The sequence below is a fragment of the Schistocerca americana genome, chromosome 2 (genome assembly GCF_021461395.2).
Source record: "Schistocerca americana isolate TAMUIC-IGC-003095 chromosome 2, iqSchAmer2.1, whole genome shotgun sequence".
NCBI lineage: Eukaryota > Metazoa > Arthropoda > Insecta > Orthoptera > Acrididae > Schistocerca > Schistocerca americana.
This window is the reverse complement of record NC_060120.1, coordinates 1,006,020,056-1,006,042,558: the sequence shown is the minus strand read 5'-3', so window position 1 is coordinate 1,006,042,558 and position 22,503 is coordinate 1,006,020,056. Positions and strand designations below refer to the sequence as shown.

The 22,503-nt window shown below is 42.1% G+C and overlaps 1 protein-coding gene across 1 annotated transcript in view; it reads left to right on the top strand.

Annotated features, from left to right (window-relative positions):
- Positions 1-22,503, top strand: part of LOC124594611 (trypsin-1-like) — a 108,136-nt gene that overhangs the window by 71,014 nt on the left and 14,619 nt on the right. Inside the window, exon 8 of the mRNA XM_047132984.1 lies at positions 8,993-9,091. Coding sequence (XP_046988940.1) covers positions 8,993-9,091 — 99 coding nt within the window. The remainder of the gene's footprint in view (positions 1-8,992; positions 9,092-22,503) is intronic.

The window sequence follows — 22,503 nt, the reverse complement described above, 5'->3', positions numbered from 1 at the left end:
TGTTAATGAAATACCTGAAAAATAGAATCATGTGTCATCAGCCCAGTCAACGGACTTGTTTCCTTTATTCGTCAGTTTCCTTGAATGGGCTTTAGTGTAACCGCTGTTAAATGCTATACACGTCTAAATAAGTGTCTATATTTTATATTTCTTTATAAACCTTGAATGATTGGTTCTCCACGGCTTTCAGATATTTATTAAAAGACATCTTCTATACACCATGAGCTGCACTAGAAATGTTTTGCTTGTCTGAAATATTACCTATAACATAGCACACAGTTTGTCATGTATGTTAGTGCTGTCAAATTTTAGGGAGTGACAGTTCTTGATAATGTTTCTCTGAGGATGGGTTACTAACATGAAAAACCGTTTTGGCAAATTAAGCATGTTTAGTGCAGCTCATGGTGTATAGAGTACGTCTTTTAATGAATTCATATGTTTATTTTTAGGTGTTTTCTGTTCGAAACCAAGAAGGCTAAAATAAGAATGTCGCCTTCGGAGGTAACAAAAACTTAAAAAAAGAACTTTGATTGAGTATCAAAACACTTAAAAACTATTAGAATACAAAAAATGAAAATCATTGCTTGAATTTTGTACATAGCGGAAAACTTAGGAGTAAGATTACACCAAATTTCCAGGTGGCTCATCCAAGGCAACTCACACTGAATCGGTTAACGACACCCAGCCTCCATCCGCAGCATGTAGCTTTATATTGTGAATATGACAAAGTAGTGTGAATCGTTCACACTTTCCAAAGTTGGCTGCAGAAATTTAATTACCCTTACATAGCACTACGAAGTCTCACTCGTCAATATTAGTCAGTTACAAGAACATGGTGCAAATCTTGGCTTTTTTCACTGTTGCTTTGTGTCTTCGTGCAATAAATCACCACTAAAATGGCGAATCTTTGGCAACATAGTATGCACTTAATGACCACTGGCACGCGTTTATTGTCAGTATCCACAGGGAAATCGAGCAGGCCCATCAATAGCAACCATAACCTTGGTGCAGTCACCAGTCGTACACACTTTGTGATATGATAACATTTCAATGGAAGACGGAAAATGTCATTTCACAGAGGAATGGCTACAATACCCGCTTATAATCATGTAAAATGGTAATCATATAGGTACCAGACGTCGTCTTGAGACACCGTAGGTTACTTGCGGCAGTGGTCGCAGTTGATGTTTCCATCAATGAAGATAGCACCACATTTGTGGAAAAAGGCACACGCATTTGCGAACGTGCACACACACACGCAGACATACGCTCACAAAGAGAGAGAGAGGGGAGAGGGGAGAGGGGAGAGAGAGAGAGAGAGAGAGAGAGAGAGAGAGAGAGAGAGCGAAAACATGGAGTAAATCAGTTTTTAATGCTTTTGATAAGTGTAACTATAGGCTTTGCTAGGATATATATTAAAACGATATACCAGATAGGAGTGCCTGACTGGTTACTGAAGTAAAAATGGATGAGACAACCATTCTACAAGTTGCCAGGTCCCCACTGGTATCTCCTGTTGCCCACATTCCGTTAAAAACAAGCATGCTGAAATGTATATGCCCCGACCGCCATAAGCTGTTGAACACCCTCACCTGAAAAGAGAACCATGTATCAAAAACCAATGTCCTTCACGAACGTGGGCTAGAGTCTCTTTACCCTTTTTACGTGAGTGCAAAAAAAATCTTAGTCTGGAGTTAGTTTCACAAATCACACATCGTTCTCCGTCACTTCCAGCCACTCTTCCACTCAGTGGCCTATGACGCTAGCTACACAAGAGGAACATATCTGACGGCGGACGACTCACTTTCCAACATGGCCCCTTTGCCTGATATGCCAGTTTCCTGACTTCCGTACCTTAGGACGTGACCTTTCCATGATTCTTTATCGGATTACATGAATGGTATTCCTTCTGTTTGGCTTTATCAAAGGTAAAGGTATCAGAGAGCCACTTCGGTCGTTCCGCTTGGTAATGGAAGCAATACTAAAGAAAAATCAACGCAAATTAATAGGATTTGTGGTCCTGGTAAAGCGTTCGACAGTGTCAAATGGTGAAAGACATTCGAAATTCGGAGGAAAATAGGGATTAACTATAGACAGAGTCGGGTAATATACAATATGCACAGGAGCGAAGAGGAAATAATAAGAGTGGAAGACCAACAACGAAGTGCTCTGATTAAAAAGGGTATAAGACAGGGACGTAGTCTTTCACCCATACTGTTGAATCTGTACATCGAAGTAGCAATGAGAGAAATAAAAGAAAGTTTCGTGAGTTGAATTAAAATTCAAGTTGTAAGGTTATCAATGGTACGATTCGCTGATGACATTGCTACGCTCAGTGAACGTGAAGAAGACTAGCACGATCTGCTGAATGGTATGAACAGTCTAATGAGTACAGAATCTGGACTGAGAGTAAATCGAAGAAAGGCGAAAGTAATGAGTAGCAGAAATGAGAAGAGCGAGAAACTTAAGATCAGGATTGATGATCACGGAGTAGGTGAAGTTACGGAAAACTAATACCTAGGCAGCAAAATTACCAACGGCGGCAGGAGCATGGAGCACATCAAAAGCGGACCAGCACTGCCAAAAAGCGCAATCAAGAAAACTGCTGCTTTCAAACATAGGACTTTGGGGCAGAAATTTCTGAGAATGTACATTAGGTCACGGCATTGTATGGCAATGAAGCATAGACTGTGGAAAAATTGGATCAGAAGAGAATCGAAGCACTGATACGTGGTACTAGAAATGAATGATGAAAATTAGCTGGCTGATAAGGTAAGGAATGAGGAGGTTCTGCGCGGAATCGGAGAGGAAAGGAATATATGGGAAACACTGACGAGAAGAAGGGACAGGATGGTAGGACATCTGTTTGACATCTAGGAACAGCTTCCATGGTACTAGAGAGAGGCCAAAAACTATAGAGAAAGATAGAGACTTGTACATTCAGCAAATAACTGAGGATGTATGTTGCAAGTGCTACTCTGAGATGAAGAGGTTGGCACAGGAGAGAAATTCGTAGGGCGTGCCGTATCAAATCAATCAGAATTGTCAATAATATACAGAGTTCACTCGACAAGACGTCAGTATCTAAAGACAGGAAAGTTGCACAGATTTCACCAGTACAAAAGAAAGGAAGTAGATGTAACTCGCTGAATTACAAACCCGTATCATTCACATCGATTGTCAGTAGGCTTTTGGAAAACACGTTGCATTGCGACATTGTGGTCCACCTCCTTAACTGGGTGCTCAAGGCGTCTGAATGCCATGCAGCGTGGTCGGGTTCGTTTCCAGGCTGGGTCAGAGGATTTCTTCGCTAGGCGACGGGGCGTTGTGTTGCCCACATTATCATTTCATCATCTGCGAGACGGAAGTCGCCCAATGTGGCATCAATTGAAAAGACTGGCAACTCGATGACCGAACTTCCAGTGGTGGGGACTCCTGGCCGTGAACACAATACGAGATCATTCCATCTAACTTATGAAATACTTGAAGTATACGGCCTAACGAATCTTAACCAGCAGGCATGTCAAAAGTATCGCTCTTATGAACACAAATGGATCTTTATCCATACGAAGCAATGAGGGGCTCTCAAGTTGATTCCATTTTTTATATTTTCCCCGAAGGCGTTTGGTATGGTTCTCCGCAAGCGCTTCCAAATAAAACTGCGTGCCCATGGATGAGCCTCTCGACTGTGCGATGGATTCTTGATTTCCTGTCAGAAAGGTCACAATTCGTAGTCGAGAGAAACAGGTGTGATATCTAGGGTTCCTCAAGGAGCTATCATAGACCCTATATAGATATAAATCTATATAAATGATTAGGAAACAGTCTGAGAAGCCACATTACATTATTTCCAGTGGACGCTGTCATTAAAGTTATCAGAACAAAAGAAAAAGAAAGGAAAGAAGTTCAGCATAATTTAGACAAGGTATCTGTATAATGCGAAGAGTGGAAAATGACAGTAAACGATACAAAATATGAGGTCTTCCATGTGAGTACATAATAATCACAAAATTTCAAAGGCTGTGAATTCAGTTATAGGTCTTGGGGTTACAATTACAAATTATCTAAATGGGAACCAACACATAAAAAATCTTGTAGAAAAGGCGATCACTGACGAGGTGCACCAGTTATTCAGTGAACCCTCTAAAAAGCACTTAAGTGTGCATTTCAGAGTAATCATGTGGATGTTGACACAGATTTATATTAAGGTCATTGTGGTAACTGGAATGTATAACACAATTCTTGTTTCGTTCGCTCTTCATCAGCCTTTCAGAATCACGTACAGTTCTGTGCTGCGCGCAGTGAGTTAATTTGGTTGACGAATCTTGAATTGTAATAAAATTGCGATACTGGAACTAAACATTACAACAGGTTGATTTATAAAACAACACTGGATGAACTTAGTTTTTTTATACAGAGACAAAACTAAAATTACACTAGGTCTGCTAAAGGTCTCGCACTTTGGACACATCCCAGAGTGCCTCAGTGCTTACAAACTGATAATAATGAGCCACTTATGCAGGCAATAAAGCTTAACGAAAATTTAACATGATGTTCCTTTCTTTAACTTCTGGGATACTTGAGGTTAGCGATTTAAAAGGACAAATTTCTCAAAGTAATTCTACTGTTTTCTGCTGCTTCTTCAGCCTCATGACATTTAGTTCTGGGTGGGGGGGTGGGCTGGTAAAAAACACATAATTGCAAAACAGACCACGAACGAAAATAGTGTATGGGGTTTATTATTATACATATTATGCCCTTTATGGCCAATTACTAAAGCTTTTAATTTCATATTGGAGAACTGTACTTCTCCATACATGAAAAAAGATTCAGGAAGAATTCGTTAACGTTATCGAAAGAGGAGCCACAACATGCTGTATTGCATACTGCCGTGACCTGGTAAGCATTAAAAAGTTGTCAATGAAGTCGAACTCAGCCACTGTCTTAGAAAAGATTGGAAGCGAACTTCGTATTGGGTAAACTGAAGACGATACAGATATTTGAAATTGTTCTGTGGTGTCGGAACCTAATCACATCGGGACGTGAGCGTGTCAAACGCTCTGCCGTAATATGGAGAGTGTCCTCTTTTGGTCTGAAGAATACGTCATTACAGATGTAATAGAGCAGCTTCCACTTTTGCCCGAGACCTTCGTTATAAACGACAATTTCTTAGTGATACGATTTAAAGACTTTAAGAATTCCTGCCCCTATTTATAGCTCTAACAAACGAATATATAGTCCGTTGTAGCGTGTATTGCGCTTCATTAGAATCGTGCTATAGACTAATTTCGGTCGTGAACCATTATCAAGCACCTAAAATTAACCAGTGTGGAATAGTGTTACAAGTCTGCATAGAACGTCATGTATAAATAAAGTATTCCGCAACTCACATTAATGTAACCAGATTTCAGGGGAATAACATACTTAAATTTGATATTTCATGTGTTAAATATCGTGTTCATCACATTCTTTTATGTCACATGCGTCAAAACACTCCATCGTAACATAAAGTCCTGCAGTCTGATAACTAAAACAACAATTACGATGTTTCGACGATCTTTGACAACATCGTAACAGCTGTTTTAATTGTCAGACTGCAGCACTTTATGTGCGACGTCTGTTTTTACTATCAGATGAACACGATATTTAATACATAACATAGCAAATGTAAGTAATGCCATTACACTGTAAATCTAATTACGTTAATGTCACTTGCGGAATGCTTTATTTATACATGACGATCTATGCAGACGTGACGCTTTTCAACGTTCGTTTATTGCTCACGGCCGAAATCAGCTAATAGCACAACTTTAATAAAACACAATACACGCTACAACGGACAATGTATTCTTTTATAAGACCCTGTAGATTCCCACGCAAGCAAAATTTATAGCTCTCTTTGACCTGCTTGGATAGCATAATGCGCAGTGCGCTAGATGTCGGAACAGAGATACACTCCTGGCCACCTGAAACGCATACCCTGAAGGAAGCGTCCATAAGCATCTCAGCGCGGGCCCACATCACGGGCGCCAGCACTATATAAAAGGGGAACAGGAGTCCGGTGGACCTACTGGAGTTTTTCTTTCGTGCGGTTGTCTGGCGTAAGCAGCTTGAGTGTGCGTCGTTGAAGACAAGAGCATGTTTCGAGAACGTTTTGGAGTTCGACCGAGGAGCAACAGTAGCCTATAGGGAATGTTTATTGTCCTTCAGAGAAATCGGTGATCATGTTGGAGGAAAGCAAGCAACTGTGATGGGGATATGTAAACACTGGGTGCAGGAGGGGATGACGGACCGAAGGGACCGATTGCATCCACCTCGTTGCACCACTACACTGATGTCAGGCATATTGTGCGCATGGCAGTTATGGATCACTTTGCTACATCACAACAAACTCGGTCTGTTGCGCAACAAGCAGTATCCGCGCTTGCCATTCGAGTCGTTTGCGCAAGGCGTCCATCGCTGAGTTTACCAATGAGTCAACGCCATAGGCGTTTGCACCGGCAATGGTGCGATGAACGACGGACAAGGACAACCGAATGGAAAGACATTGTTTTTACCGGTGAATCCCGATTCTGCCTGCACCACCATGATGGTCGGATTAGATCGCTGAGTTTACCAATGAGTCAACGCCATAGGCGTTTGCACCGGCAATGGTGCGATGAACGACGGACATGGACAACCGAATGGAAAGACATTGTTTTTACCGGTGAATCCCGATTCTGCCTGCACCACCATGATGGTCGGATTAGAGTCTGGCGACACTGTGGTGAGAGACTGTTGAACTGTGGCCTTATTCATCGCCATACCGATCCTGTAGCCAGTATTATGGTTTGGGGTAGTACAGATTCCACTCCCGCACCCCTCTAGTACGAACTGCCGGCACACTAGCCAGCCGGGGTTACATCTCTGAGCCCGCATCTCGTGGTCGTGCGGTAGCGTTCTCGCTTCCCACGCCCGGGTTCCCGGGTTCGATTCCCAGCGGGGTCAGGGATTTTATCTGCCTCGTGATGGCTGGCGGTTGTGTGCTGTCCGTAGGTTAGTTAGGTTTAAGTAGTTCTAAGTTCTAGGGGACTGATGACCATCGATGTTAAGTCCCATAGCGCTCAGAGCCATTTCTTACATCTCTGAAGTGTTGGGGCCTGTTGTTTACATCTCTGACGTTTTGGAGCCTCCCATAACTTCGGAGCGTGCCGACGGCCACTTTGCAACTGGACAGCGCGCGATAACTCGTGGTACGCAATGTTCAAGGCTTTTTTGTCGCTCATACGATTGCACTGATGCCATGGCCTCCCTGTTCTCCCCTCTCACCTATCGAAAACGTCTGGTCGGTAATTGTTGCTACACCAGATCAACTTTGGTAATATGTGGAAGCAGCATGGACTACTATAACCGAACAACACATCGAGGGCCTATCTGATTCAATACCGAGGCGTATAGCAGCGGTTATAAACAGCAATGGCGACAAAACTCAATATTGATGCCATCATTTTCCTCACTTCACACGAGGCTGTATTTTCAACCATGTGATGTTTGTTCCCATATCAATTTGGCTGTGATGTCTCTGATCCATCTTGGTGCTGTATGTTGGATGGACAGCAGTGTATGGGCCGGATTCGGATCTATTTCTTGCGGCGGATTAACGACCGTGGATCGTTACACCTGAAGCCTAAGTGTGGCTTGTAGGAGGTTTCGCAGGCTCGTTTTTGTACGTATTGGATTATTCCCTAAATTCCACTTCAGACGATTTCATACACAAGCAGTTAAAGTAGGATAATACACAGAACCGAATTTATACGGTCAAAGCCACCCGACTTCCCTCAGGTGGCCGTTACGAGTGTGACGTCACACACCATAAACTTAAAATAACAAAATAAAATTTATCAAATGCTGATCAGGCGGGCCCCGTACTAGACGGGATAAACGCTATGGAAAAGAAGAATGATTTATGTCTCCCCTTAACAATACGAAAGCATTTGGACTCGCGATCCAAAACGTGGAAACTTTCTGTGGAGATGATCTGCATTCAAATGTCTATAAAACAACGCATCTGTCTCAGAGTGCGAAGCAGCACTCTTTTTCCTTTCAAGGAACTTGTTTAGAAGAGAGATCTTTTGTCAGAAAGTGTTTCAAACCCTCGAACACGAAGAGATTTCGTTTATGTACAGTAGTTGCTAAGTTTTTTTGTTTTCCTCTTTATTTAGGTCAAGTGTAAATCACTCGTATTTTACTCCTTAGAATGTTAACAATTTCATGTCAAGTTTCAATGCCGTCTCTTTACTCCTGTCTCAAATACCATAAATATTCAGCGAAATTCCTTAAATGTACTCCCAGTTGTCAAACAAGTATAATTCTCTATCAATTTAAAAATGGCTCTGAGCGCTATGGGACTTAACATCTGAGACCATCAGTCCCCTAGATTTAGAACTACTTGAACCTAACTAACCTAAGGACAGCACACACATCAATGCCCGAGGCAGGATTTGAACCTGCGACAGTAGCAGCAGCGCGGTTCCGGACTGAAGCACCTAGAACCGCTCGGCCACAACGGGCGGCTCCATCATTTCATGCAGTAATGCCAAACGTTTTCTCAGGCTGACTGATAGTGTCTCAAAACGAACACCTGAGTATGTCGTAACCTCCCGAAAGTAATACTGATAGGGTATTATTCTTTCGTCAATGGCTGTGAGAAGAGATCGTTAATGACAACTGACGTCAACCATGAACTGCGTCTGATGAGTATTAAAAAAGGAGAGATAACCATTTTCACTATCTGGCTACTTGCGTGTCTGGTGAGCAGGAGCGAATATACATATAAAAAGCACTGCGTCGATCCGTATCAGGGTTGAAGGATTTCAGAATGCTGCGACAAACACTCCTAACTTTGGTTCTGGCGACGTGCGTACTGGGTGCGTAGACAGGAGAGCGGTTGTAGTCAGTTTCTCATATCAGCAGGACTGAGCACGGTGTCACACGTTTGTTATTCTGCCCACAGGAGCGACGCTACCCATACGGCGTTTACCGCACACAGGACCAACCCGCGGCTGGGCAGTCGCTAAGGGACGCATCTTCGGAGGACATGACGCCACTAAGGGTGAGCTCCACTATATAATTCTACACTACAAGACGGCAACGCTTCCACCTCAAAACATTGTGATTTTCCCATGAGGCGTAGTGCTGTGATTGAAATATTTAATCGTAGGGATTTATGTTATGGAAAAACATACAAGCTTCTCAAGAAGTATACAGGGTGGTCTATTGATAGTAACCGTGCCAATTATATCATGAAATAAGCATCAAACGAAAAAACTACAAAGAACGAAACTCGTCTAGCTTGAAGGGGAAAACCAGATGGCGCTGTTGTTGGCCCGCTAGATGACGCTGCCATACGTCAAACGGATATCAACTGCGTTTTTTAAATGGGAACCCCCATTTTTTATTACATATTCGTCTAGTACATAAAGAAATATGAATGTTTCAGTTGGACCACTTTTTTCACTTTGTGATACATGGCGCTGTAATAGTCACAAACGTATAAGTACGTGCTATCACTTAACATTCCGCCAGTGCGGACGGTATTTGCTTCGTGATACATTACCCGTGTTAAAATGGACCGTTTACCAATTGCGGAAAAGGTCGAAATCATGTTGATTTATGGCCATTGTGAGCAAAATGCCCAACCGGCGTGTGATATGTATGGTGCTCGGTATCCTGGACGACATCATCCAAGTGTCCGGACCGTACGCCGGATAGTTACGTTATTTAACGAAACAGGAAGTGTTCAGCCACATGTGAAACGTCACCCACGACCTGCAAACAAATGATTATGCCCAAGTAGGTGTTTTAGCTTCAGTCGCGGCTAATCTGCACATCAGTAGCAGACAAATTGCACGATAATCGGGAATCTCAAAAACGTCAGTGTTGAGAATGCTACATCAACATCGATTGCACCTGCACCATATTTCTATGCACTAGGAATTGCATGGCGACGACTTTGAACGTCTTGTACAGTTCTGCCATTGGGCACAAGAGAAATTACGGGACGATGACAGATTTTTTTTCACGCGTGCTATTTAGCGACGAAGCGTCATTCACCAACAGCGGCAACGTAAGCCGGCATAATATGCACTATTGGGCAACTGAAAATCCACGATGGCTTCGACAAGTGGAACATCAGCGACCTTGGCGGGTTAATGTATGGTGCGGCATAATGGGAGGAAGGGTAACTGTCCCCATTTTATCGATGGCAATCTAAATGATGCAATGTATGCTGATTTCCTACGTAATGTTCTACCGATGTTATTACAAGATGTTTCACTGCATGACAGAATGGCGATGTACTTCCTACATGATGGATGTCCGGCACACAGCTCGCGTGCGGTTGAAGCGGTATTGAAGAGCATATTTCATGACAGGTGGATTGGTCGTCGACTCACCATTCCATGGCCCGCACGTTCACCGGATCTGACGTCCGCGGATTTCTTTCTATGGGGAAAGTTGATGGATATTTGCTATCGTGATCCATCGACACCGCCTGACAACATGCGTCAGCGCATTGTCAATGCATGTGCGAACATTACGGAAGGCAAACTACTCGCTGTTGAGAGGATTGTCGTTACACGTATTGCCGAATGCATTGAGGTTGACGGACTTCATTTTGAGCATTTATTGCATTAATGTGGTATTTACAGGTAATCACGCTGTAACAGCATGCGTTCTCAGAAATGATAAGTTCACAAAGGTACATGTATCACATTCGAACAACGGAAATATAATGTTCAAACGTACCTACGTTCTGTATTTTATTTTAAAAACTTACCTGTTGCCAATTGTTCGTCTAGAATTGTGAGCCATATGTTTGTGACTATTACAGCGCCATCTACCACAAAGTGAAAATAGTGGTCCAACTAAAACATTCATATTTCTTTATATACCACACGAATATGAAATAAAAAATGGGAGTTCCTATTTAAAAATAACGCAGTTGATATCCGTTTGTCCTATGGCAGCTCCATCTAGCGGACCAACCATAGCGCCATCAGGTTTCCCCCTTCAAGCTAGACTTTCGTTCTTTGTAGTTTTTTTCGTTTGACGTTGTAGCAATCATCAACCATAACAGACAGTAAGACAACAATCAGCCCTTGCTATACATGTAACAGCCGGCCGAAGTGGCCGTGCGGTTAAAGGCGCTGCAGCCTGGAACCGCAAGACCGCCACGGTCGCAGGTTCTAATCCTGCCTCGGGCATGGATGTTTGTGATGTCCTTAGGTTAGTTAGGTTTAACTAGTTCTAAGTTCTAGGGGACTAATGACCTCAGCAGTTGAGTCCCATAGTGCTCAGAGCCATTTTTTTATACATGTAACATTTCTGACAGCGTGAATTTACTACGTAAAATTGAAAAGGGCCAACTAATGATCATTTTGGAAGGTATTGCAATCTATTTCGGTTCAGAACAGCACTGGTACCAAATTTTGAAAGTGCATAAAGAATTGAAATGTAAGGAGTTAATGGAAAATTTTTGCGAACATTTCATTGAAGAAATAACAACCTTCTGGTAACGTACTACCGCCCTCCATTGCCCCCCTCCTCTTTCCTTTGTACACTTCCACTAATTTTTTTTTAAATTCCTGTTAAAACTATTCATTGACTGTCCTCATGGTAATCCTTAAATGTTTCATATGATTTCAGATACATTTATGAAATAGTTAGCATGAAGTAAATACATTTTTGGTAAACACTACCGTATATAAGAGACTCCTGGTGTCGTCTTTCTTTTAATATTTGATTTTTATGAAATACTTTTATTTGATGTATTTTTAACAACTTAATTTTAATACTGTTTATAAAAAGAATTATTACGGTTGGATTTGAGGAAGTGCTAGAATTAATTTTTCGCATTGTAACAAATTCTGTGTAGGACAAACTACATGGAAGTTAAATACCAGGTCTAAGGAGCATACTCACCAAATAAACGAGCCAGTACTTGTTATGCGTAAAACGATTTTGCTATGATATAATGATTTTTGGTACGTTCCTTCCTATACCTTTCTTAATGCCTCCACGATTTGTACCCGTTTCTCCTTCCTATCCTATCAGTTTCTTCTGTGTCCCTGTCACCCATCATAGCATCGGCGTCTCCCCCATTCTTTATCCATTACAGGTTTGCTTTTGAACTTAGCTGCATTTACTGTGGGCTAGCATAGTTTATATAAGCATATTGATCTGATAGTAAGCCAAGTCCCTCTTTTCCTTCGATCCCTACCTTCCTATAGACAACCCAGTCCACTTCTAATATTTACTTTTTATTAATCTGGCATTGCATGTTTTGTGAAACTTTCCTTTAGTACACATGTCACTTCACTGAATGTATTTTTTTGATTATGCTTTGCTGATATCATTTGTTATGTACATTTTTCGTTAAGCCACTTTAATGTTTACATCGTTGTTAAATCGATGCACTCCAAAATACTCCAAAGATTTCACTTGCGTCTGTGATATGTATACATGTTTCATTTACAGACACTCTCTTACCATCTTTATCCAAGGTTCATAGCAATTTGCCTTTGGACTTTTCCTTTTTCTTATTGCGACTCCATTAGAATTTTATTCAGTCTGAAATGTATGAGCGTCTTGTGTGCGTCTCCTACATACCTGTGTCTTTTGGAGATTGTTTATTGCAACATAAGCTATGTTTTTCTACCTACTTGGAAGTTGTTCACTTGAAATGTGATACTGACAAGCTTGTTAGGCTTTGTAAGTAATTTCTAAGCTATTTAACGCCAAACTTGTTATTTTGTCAGCATATTGTGAGCTGTGCACTTTAAGGGTTTAGTTTGTTCGGTAGGTTTCGGCTTGATAATGGTCTGTTAAGCGTAACCGGTATCATTGGGCATAAAAGTAAACAGCTAATGTTAATCCACAATGAAGTTTCACAATTATTTGATAGCTGTACAGCCCCACCTCATCACAGATCTAAACAAATAGTTTAAATGTAAACTGTGCACACACATCTTCAACTTTTACAACTAGGAAGCGACCACAAATAAACAGTTAATAATAAAATTAGGCCTGCTCAATCAAAGTTTCTCTTTGAGCTCTTTCAAAAGGTGTTGTTAGAATTTACATAAGTAGTGCTGCATTTATGTGACATACTTCTTTATTACAAGCCAAGTGAACATTTAGTCAGTTAATCAACAAAACAATTCAAACGCTTTACTGATAAATTGGGTTCAAAATAAATGGTTCAAATTGCTCCGAGCACTATGGGACTTAACTTCTGAGGTCATCAGTCCCCTAGAACTTAGAACTACTTAAACCTAATTAACCTAAGGACATCACACACATCCATGCCCGAGGCAGGATTCGAACCAGCGACCGTAGCAGTCGCGCGATTCTAGACCGTAGCGCCTAGAACCGCTCGGTCACCCCGGCCGGCGATAAATTGGGAATGGTTCAAGGTACAACATACTACGTTAATTATAAATGTATATGTGGAGGAGACTTAGTTCTGACGCAAGTGCCTAATTTGCAATCACCAGATCGTTATACAATTCTGTACAGTAGATAGCATTATGTGGCCTCAGTTATCGTCTAAGACCCATACTGTAAATATTACTCAGAGGATTTACGCTATTAAAGGGTTTAAGTAATATCGTTCACCTACTATGATGACGCAACTTCCGCAATTGATAAGGCACAATTATTCATAAAATGGCAATACACGGTCCTCAGTGTCGTGATCACCATAACGGACTCTGGTATTTGATGTGATATTTCTGTGATTTCTTGCGTAATTTCGTAGTATCCTGCAGTATCCATTGCTCGCCGTATCCATTTTACAAGCACCTCTTTGCCGGCAGACTAAACCACCGTCGCTCCACCTCTAGCATTGCAGGAATTTCATCCGACTTGTCCTTATCTGCTCGGCCGCTTGACCAGTCCCTAGCGTCTACCTTACGTGTTACGAGACTCAGGCCGCTGATAGCTTGCAAAAGGCGACGTTACTCTACAACACAACTAATCCTTATTCCAGATAAACGACGTAGTGATAGTAGCTGACGAATGGCTACAAAAATTAACCATTTTACATTACTTATTTTCACTTGAACAATCTTACACTCTGTAGAAGTGTATCATTGGTCTGAATGCCCAATGAAATATCAGGTTTTTGTTTTATGAAATGAACACTGCTACGTGTCACTGTAAGTACTTTATCTGTGATGGGATAAACACATAATATAGTAACAGAATTTGTCCTGTACGAAAGAGAGAAATCCATTTTGTGCTTTCCTAGAGTGTTGCAACTGCAGGTATAGATTTTTTTATCTGAAACAGAGTTTCCAAAATTCATTTAAATCGTGTACTGTCAGTTATGAAACTTCATTTTTTGTCACCGTGGATTGTTTTATGAAGACGAAGATTATTACTATTGTTCAGTCATTCAACTCACAAAGTGGCTTGTAACACCTGGTGAACAGCCGTTTTATTCAGTTACAGCGTCTCAATAGCGGTACGAATAACTTCCCTTTTTTTCTTCGTGTTTCACTTCTACTGCACGGCATAGTCTCAGGTGTTAATAACTGTGGACGGTTAGGCAACTTTTTAAAAATTTCTGTTCATACACAGGGTTTGATGGGTATACGTACAGACATTTGTACTGCTGACTGAGCGCACAGTACTGAACAACATTATATCACTACTGACGTCATTTGCAGACTAATAATTATAGCTATTGCAAGTCGTATGTTTTTAGGTTGGTTAGTGACTGCAAGTACATGCTGTAACAGCAAACCATAAAGCTTATTTTCCTCTGGACAGCCGGTCAGATGTTGAAGCGTGGATGTGTGGACGCAAAACAGTAAGTCTAAAGCGACAAGTGTAGTCCAGTTAGTGATGCGGTTAATAACCATGCAGAAAACTTCAGTTCCTAAGCTTTGTGACATGTTTGTGGGAAGACTGGCCAACGTAGAGAAAAAACAACCAACACTCTGATGCCTGTGCATATTGCTGTACGACGTATAAAAAGTATCTCAATTTGCACTTATAACACCGTGCATCTGATATATAACTGAAGATTATTTTAGTGTATTATATCTTTTTTATTTTTATCAACTTAGCGTTTGTTATTTTGCTTCTAGAGGTAGAGCAGTATAGTCTTGGAGGGAGAATTTGAATAAGTCGCTTTATAACAATAAATGGTTCAAATGGCTCTGAGTACTATGGGACTTAACATCTGAGGTCATCAGTCCCCTAGAACTTAGAGCTACTTAAACCTAACTAACCTAAGGACATCACATACATCCATGCCTGAGGCAGGATTCGAACCAGCGACCGTAGCGGTCGCGCAGTTCCAGACTGAAGCGCCTAGAACCGCTCGGCCACTCCGGCCGGCCGGGCTTTATAACATTAATCTGTTTCATCGCATCACTATTGTGGTGCTCTTCATTAAACTCTGTAACTATTTCCTTGCTTAAAATACTTTTTTTATCAGTTGTAGATTTCCATGTCTCTTAGTATGGACCATGTGTATATATTCTGAGATGCACAATATGGTCCTCACTACCTTACCGTAGGGTCAAAGTCGACGATTTCCTCTGAAGGACGTTTATGTATTTATGCTCTTATGTGGATAATTGCCTTCTAATTTGGAGCAAATTTTGATCATTGCAAGGTTCTCATTGATAAAGAAGTCGTTCCTTAGCTCTAAAAATATCGGGCAGAATTGCACTGTGATAACCAACTGTCGTAATCAGGATTCGAGGAGCAGATCATTTTTTTATGGTAGTCCATTGCCGCTTATGAAGTGGAACACAGAAGTGCGAGATAACAGTGAAGGAAAGGAAAGGTAAAGGTCTATGGACACTGTTGCTCTTGTGTCGTAGGCCAGTTTCCGTACATCGCTTCCCTGCAACTGGTGCGGGACGGTGTTCGCTTCCACAACTGTGGTGGTTCCATCATCACCACAACGGCCATCCTGTCAGCCGCCCACTGCGTGTTTTCATCGGGGTACTACTACGTAAGTACATACATCAAGTAAGTTGCGGAACCCTGCGTCAACCAGGAATTGTGATCAATGTAGCTGCCTCGCAGCTCTATAGCTTGTAGTTACACATGGCGACAGGGTGTGCACCACAGGTTAACGGTTAAAGAGTAGCTGTCATCTCACTACCCAATACACAAGATTCGAGAGAGATGTCGTTTCCTGTAGGCGGTAATAGTCACGATGAAGTGGGGGGATAGATATCTGCATATAAAAAGGAATTTACTTCAACTGATATTAAAATATTTATCCGTCCTACGCACTCCTTCATAACTTCACCAGTTATAACTAAGATGAGTAATTTTACTTATCCAAATACACCACGCCCTTATAAAAGTACTGTTTCGAAACCAATACAGTTCTGGTTGGACATGTAGTTGGAGTGAGCCTTCCTCGAAACGAAACTGCTATTAAAATACCATAGTTCCCATTTTTTAGTTGCGCCTTATATTGTCCCAGTTCTCCACACTGTCTGGAAAAAGGGTCGAGTTAGACATTTATATATATATTCACTTCCATCTGTTGGTTTTCCTTTCTATAAACGTCTTCATCTGTCCGTCCTAATAAAACTGGTTTCCACAGTACATAAAACAACAAGATAATGAACTGGACTAAAATTTAGTTTTTATGACTGTTCTGTTTGTTGACTGTAGGCAATTCAATTTGAAAAACGGATTGCAGGTAGGCAGCACATATGTTGTTTGTTGCAGTAAAAATGTTACAGAATTATACTCATCTTGAAATTGTTGTTGTAGTTGACATCTTTATGAACAAAATATCTTTCCTGATGGCGGTGATGCGTTGTAATGCTTTCACTAAACAATAATGTCAATAATGACGTTTTGGACCCTTTCCAAGTAGTGTGACTGGTAAAATTTGTAATATTCTTAAACGATACACCTTTTAAAATCAACTCTTCATTTATTTCACACTGATCGAAATTGGAACAGTTCTTGGGTGAAACAGTGTGTAATACCGTCGAATTTTCAATTAATAATTTTTGAGAGTTACAATGCAGACAAGTTAGTGACTTGAGTCGCCGAGTCCGTTCCTCACGAATGCTTCACTCAGACTCTCTTTCAACTGATTTTTCATAATTTACGACGGCAAGAAACAGCATATATTTCAAGAGAACGAAGAATTTCATAGTTGTCAATGCAGACAAAATGCGATAACTTTTATGTACAAAATACTTTCGAAATACAAATATGGCTTGTAAATAATTAGTGATTTCTTAATCATAAAGACGATTTCTATAAGACATTTTTAATACTTTGTGTTTCGTCAAAAATGCGTTTTTTTCGCCGATAACTGGGTCAAATGGTTCAAATGGCTCTGAGCACTATGGGACTCAACTGCTGAGGTCATTAGTCCCCTAGAACTTAGAACTAGTTAAACCTAACTAACCTAAGGACATCACACACATCCATGCCCGAGGCAGGATTCGAACCTGCGACCGTAGCGGTCTCGCGGCTCCAGACTGCAGTGCCAGAACCGCGCGGCCACTTCGGCCGGCCCGATAACTGGGAAAAGTAACAAATGTGATTTCATATGACAATTCACGTTTCCAGAGATAGAGTGTAAATGTAAAGGAACGGAGTTTCAACGTATAATGGAGAGAAATACAGTACGATAAGTGAAATTTCAGTTGATATAATATCATGATACACTGACAGAAAACAAATCGCAACACCAAAAAGAAGTTATGTGACATAAACGGAATTTGGTAGCCGTGTTTCTACATCCAAAAGATGCTGTCTATTCAACTTCATGACAGTCGTATAAGAGTGGTACTATTAGTGCCACTGTGCGGATGCAAATCGGGTTTGCTTTAAATACACGCTGTAACGATCTTGAGCCTGTCTCTAAGATTGAACGTGGTCAGTTGATATTTGTCAAAAATGCATTTAAGGCGACAAAGATGACTTTATCAACATCTCAGTGAGTTTAAACTAGATCCTGCTGTATGACTACGAAAGCTGGATGCTCCTTCTGCTATACTGCAGGAAAATCTGGCCTGAATGTAGCCACTGTACGTGATTGCTAACACCGGTGTTCAGGACAATCAAGCTGGTCTACAATCCAGACCAGATGACTTGCCTTTATTAAGTGATTTAAGCTGCTTCGCTACACTGAAGATATCCGAATTTACTAATATTGGCAGGAGTTCTTCATTAGAATTCTGGAATACTTACTGCGTATTCGTTGGTGAAGGAATATCAGAAAACTTTATTTACATTACCGGCATTAACATTGCTACACCAAGAAGAAATGCAGATGATAAACGGCTATTCATTGGACAAATATATTATACTAGAACTGACGCAGTTTGGGTGCATAGATCCTGAGAAATCAGTACCCAGAACAATCACCTCTGATCGTAATAACGGCCTCGATACGCCTGGGCATTGAGTCAAACAGAGCTTGGAAGGCGTGAACAAGTACAGCTGCCCATGCAGCTTCAACACGATACCACAGTTCATCAAGAGTAGTGACTGGCGTATTGTGACGAGCCAGTTGCTCGGCCACCATTGACCAGAGGTTTCAGTTGGTGAGAGATCTGGAAAATGTGCTGGTCAGGGCATCAGGCGAACATTTTCTGTATCCAGGAAGGTCCGTACAGGACCTGCAACATGCGGTCATGCATTTTCCTGCTGAAATGTAGTGTTTCACAGGGATCGAATGAAGGTTGAAATGGTTCAAATGGCTCTGAGCACTATGGGACTCAACATCTGAGGTCATCAGTCCCCTAGAACTTAGGACTACTTAAACCTAAGGACATCACACACATACATGCCCGAGGCAGGATTCGAACCTGCGACCGTAGCGATCGCGCGCTTCCAGACTGAAGCGCCTAGAACAGCTCGGCTGCACTGGCCGGCTTCGAATGAAGGGTAGAGCCATGTGTCGTAACACATCTGAAATGTAACGTCCAGGGTTCAAAGTGCCGTCAACGCGAACAAGAGGTGACCGAGACGTGTAACGAGTGGCACCCCATACCATCACGCCGGGTGATCCGCCTGTATGGCGATGACGAATACACGCTTCCAATGTGCGTTCACCGCGATGTCGCCAAACACGGATGCGACCATTATATGCTGTAAACAGAACCTGGATTCATCCGAAAAAATGACGTTTTGCCATTCGTGCAATCAGGTTCGTCGTTGAGTACACCATCGCAGGCGCTCCTGTATGTGATGCAGCGTCAAGGGTAACCGTAGGCATGGTCTCCGAGCTGACAGTCCCTGCTGCTGCAAAGGTCGTCGAACTGTTCGTGCAGATGGTTGTTGTCTTGCAAGCGTCTCCATCTGTTGACTCAGGGATCGAAACGTGGCTGCACGATCCGTTACAGCCATGGCGATAAGATGCCTGTCATCTCGACTGATAGTGATACGAGGCCGTTGGGATCCAGCACGGTGTTCCGAATTACCCTCTTGAACCCACCGATTCCATATTCTGCTAACCAACGCGAGCAGCAATGTCGCGATACGATAAACCGCAATCGCAATAGGCTACAATCCGACCTTTGTCAAAGTCGGAAACGTGATGGTACGCATCTCTCCTCCTTACACGAGGCATCACAACAACATTTCACCGGGCAACGCCGGTCAACTGCTGTTTGTGTATGAGAAATCGGCTGGAAGCTTTCCTCATATCAGCACGTTGTAGGTGTCGCCACCGGAGCCAACCTTGTGTGAATGGTCTGAAAAGCTTATCATTTGCATATCACAGCATCTTCTTCCTGTCGGTTACATTTCGCGTCTGTAGCACGTCATCTTCGTGGTGTAGCAATTTTAATCGCCAGTAGTGTAGTAACTCTGCTTTAGTGACACTGTCATCGGTAACATTACCTTCGCCGTAACGCAGTGAAGATATTGATTGTATCTTGATGCTGGTGCACTTTACGTACTACAGAATCTCTTTGCCAGATTTCGAAACAGAGTTTCGATGTGGAAACTATTAAAAGTATCTTGCATTGATGTTAGCGCTAAATTTCTATCGTTTGTAAAAATTTTCTAATCTTCGGGATTTTGCATTCTTGTAAATTTCGCAACTTTTTTCTTGACCTTTAACCAGAGACCTGATTTGTGTACCCCGGCAGGTCGGTGGGAGGCTGGGGGGAGGGATCTGTTCTTTCTCTTGTTAATTTATTTAGTATAAATCTTTATTTCTTTGAATTTAAGCAACATCTGGTCCATTCTTTCGTATTTAGTTCGGAAGAAATAAAGGCTGTACTGGATTCTTGGCGGGTTCCAAATGGCCACGCGACGCTACCGAGAGGGAAGACCATCGTGTTCCGCGTAGGGCTCTGACCCATTATAATGCATGTGGAGCAGCAGTTGGCACTACAATATCACAACGAACGGTTACAAATATGTTACTTCAAGGATAGGTCCGAGCCAGACGTCGTACAGCATACATTCAACTGACCCGAAACTACCGCCATTTGTGACTTCAGAGGTGTGTAGCGAGAGCTAATCGGAAGTCGGGGTAGAAGTATTTTTATTTTCTGATGAAAGGTGGTTCTCCCTAGGCGTCAGTGACGGCCGTGCTTGGTTAGAAGGAGGCCAGTTGAGGGCCTAGGACCAGTCTGTCTTCCTGCCAGCACACACTGGAACTGTACAGGAAATTATGGTTCAAAATGGTTCAAATGGCTCTGAGCACTATGGGACTTAACTACTGAGGTCACCAGTCCCCTCGAACTTAGAACTACTAAAACCTAACTAACCCAAGGACATCACACAGATCTATGCCCGAGGCAGGATTCGAATCTGCGACCGTAGCGGTCGCTCGGTTCAAGACTGTAGTGCCTAGAACCGATCGGTCACTCCGACCGGCTGGAATTCTTGTCTGGGGTGTGATTTTGTATGACAGCAGGAGCACTCTCTTGTTCATCCTACGCACCCTGACTGCAAATTTGTATGTCACTGTGGTGACTCTGTCTATTGTACTGCCATTTATGAACAGTGTTCGAGAGGTATTTTACAACAGGTTAACGCTTGGCCACATACCTCTGTTGTACCCAAAATGCTCTACATATTACGTAGGCAAACGTATTCTCGAAATTTCATTACTCTACATTCTTTTTTGATGTTACGATTTTTTTTTCAGACAGTGTAGTCCCGAAAATATTCATAACGAAAATAAATTTTGCAGTTTTCAAGGAATATTATTCTAATATGAATGGAATCGAACGGTTCATATAACACATCTGTATCGTAATATACTATTGAACAGATATCACATAGGTGTAGATCCTTTTCACCGTGGAACTCTTGTGATATTCGTACAAATTCTCTTCTGTAATACAGGACATGCTGCGATGTGTAGCAGATCCGAGCACAGAGAATGCTGGTGCAGGTAAAATTCTTTCGTAGCACACCGTTTGGGCACACGAGCATAGGGCTCTGCAGCAGACAACACCTACCCCTTCCCGTGGTGACCCAATGACATTGCCAGTTACGATTTCATTGGGCAAGGGCTGATCGAAACTGGACAGCGGGTTAACGGTAACGTGTCACCTGGTCGGATGAATCATAGTTCTCTTTAAACCACAGTGTCACCCAGGCGAAAGGCTGATGTATACTTACATTGCATCACGGACACCGAACTGTGGAGGCCAGTACTATGCTATGGAGGACATTCATCTGTGCTTCCACGTGACGAGTGGTGGCAGTCGAACGCACCATCACAGCTGTCGACTACATGCAGTTCACCTGCATCCCTTCATACTTCCCGTCTCCTCTGATGACCACGGCGTCTCCAGTCAGCATAACTATCCGTGTCACAAGGTCAGATTAGTGCTACATTGGATTGAGGAGAACGGTAGTAACTTTACTTTGATGTCTTGGGCACCAAATTCACCTGATACGAGCCCAATGTAACACACAGGGACGCCATCGGGTTTCATCTTCGTGACCACAAACCACCGGCACGTAATTGACGGGAAATACGTTATCTGTGCATAGACATCTGCTGCCACATGGCTCTGCAAACCTACCAAGGACTTGTCGAAACCATGCCATGCAGAATCGTCCCTGTGTTGCGTTCAAATTGCCGGACAACACACTGGTAAGCCGGTATCGGTGTATAATGGCCTCTTCTGATGCTATGGGTGGCATCTGGCCAACAAGTGCCCACGCGTTCTCAACTGAACACTAATGCACTAAATTCCACCCACAGTACCAGAGGATGGCCATTGTAGTCAGAAATCGCTTATGACTGTCTTAAAAAAGTGATTGTGTCAAAAGTAAAAAAGTATACCTAATAATAATTTAATCACCATCTCAAAAAACCGAATCTCGTTTGTTTCCAAAAGGCTCTTCAGCAACTGGTGCTAATGTTTAGGTTAAGCATTGTATTATCTTCATGTTAGCTCCCCATTTCACCAAAATAACTGAAGAAATTTATCTCAAAAGAAACCTCTTGGATCCGAGGTCGCAAAGACTTGTAGATGAGATAAACAC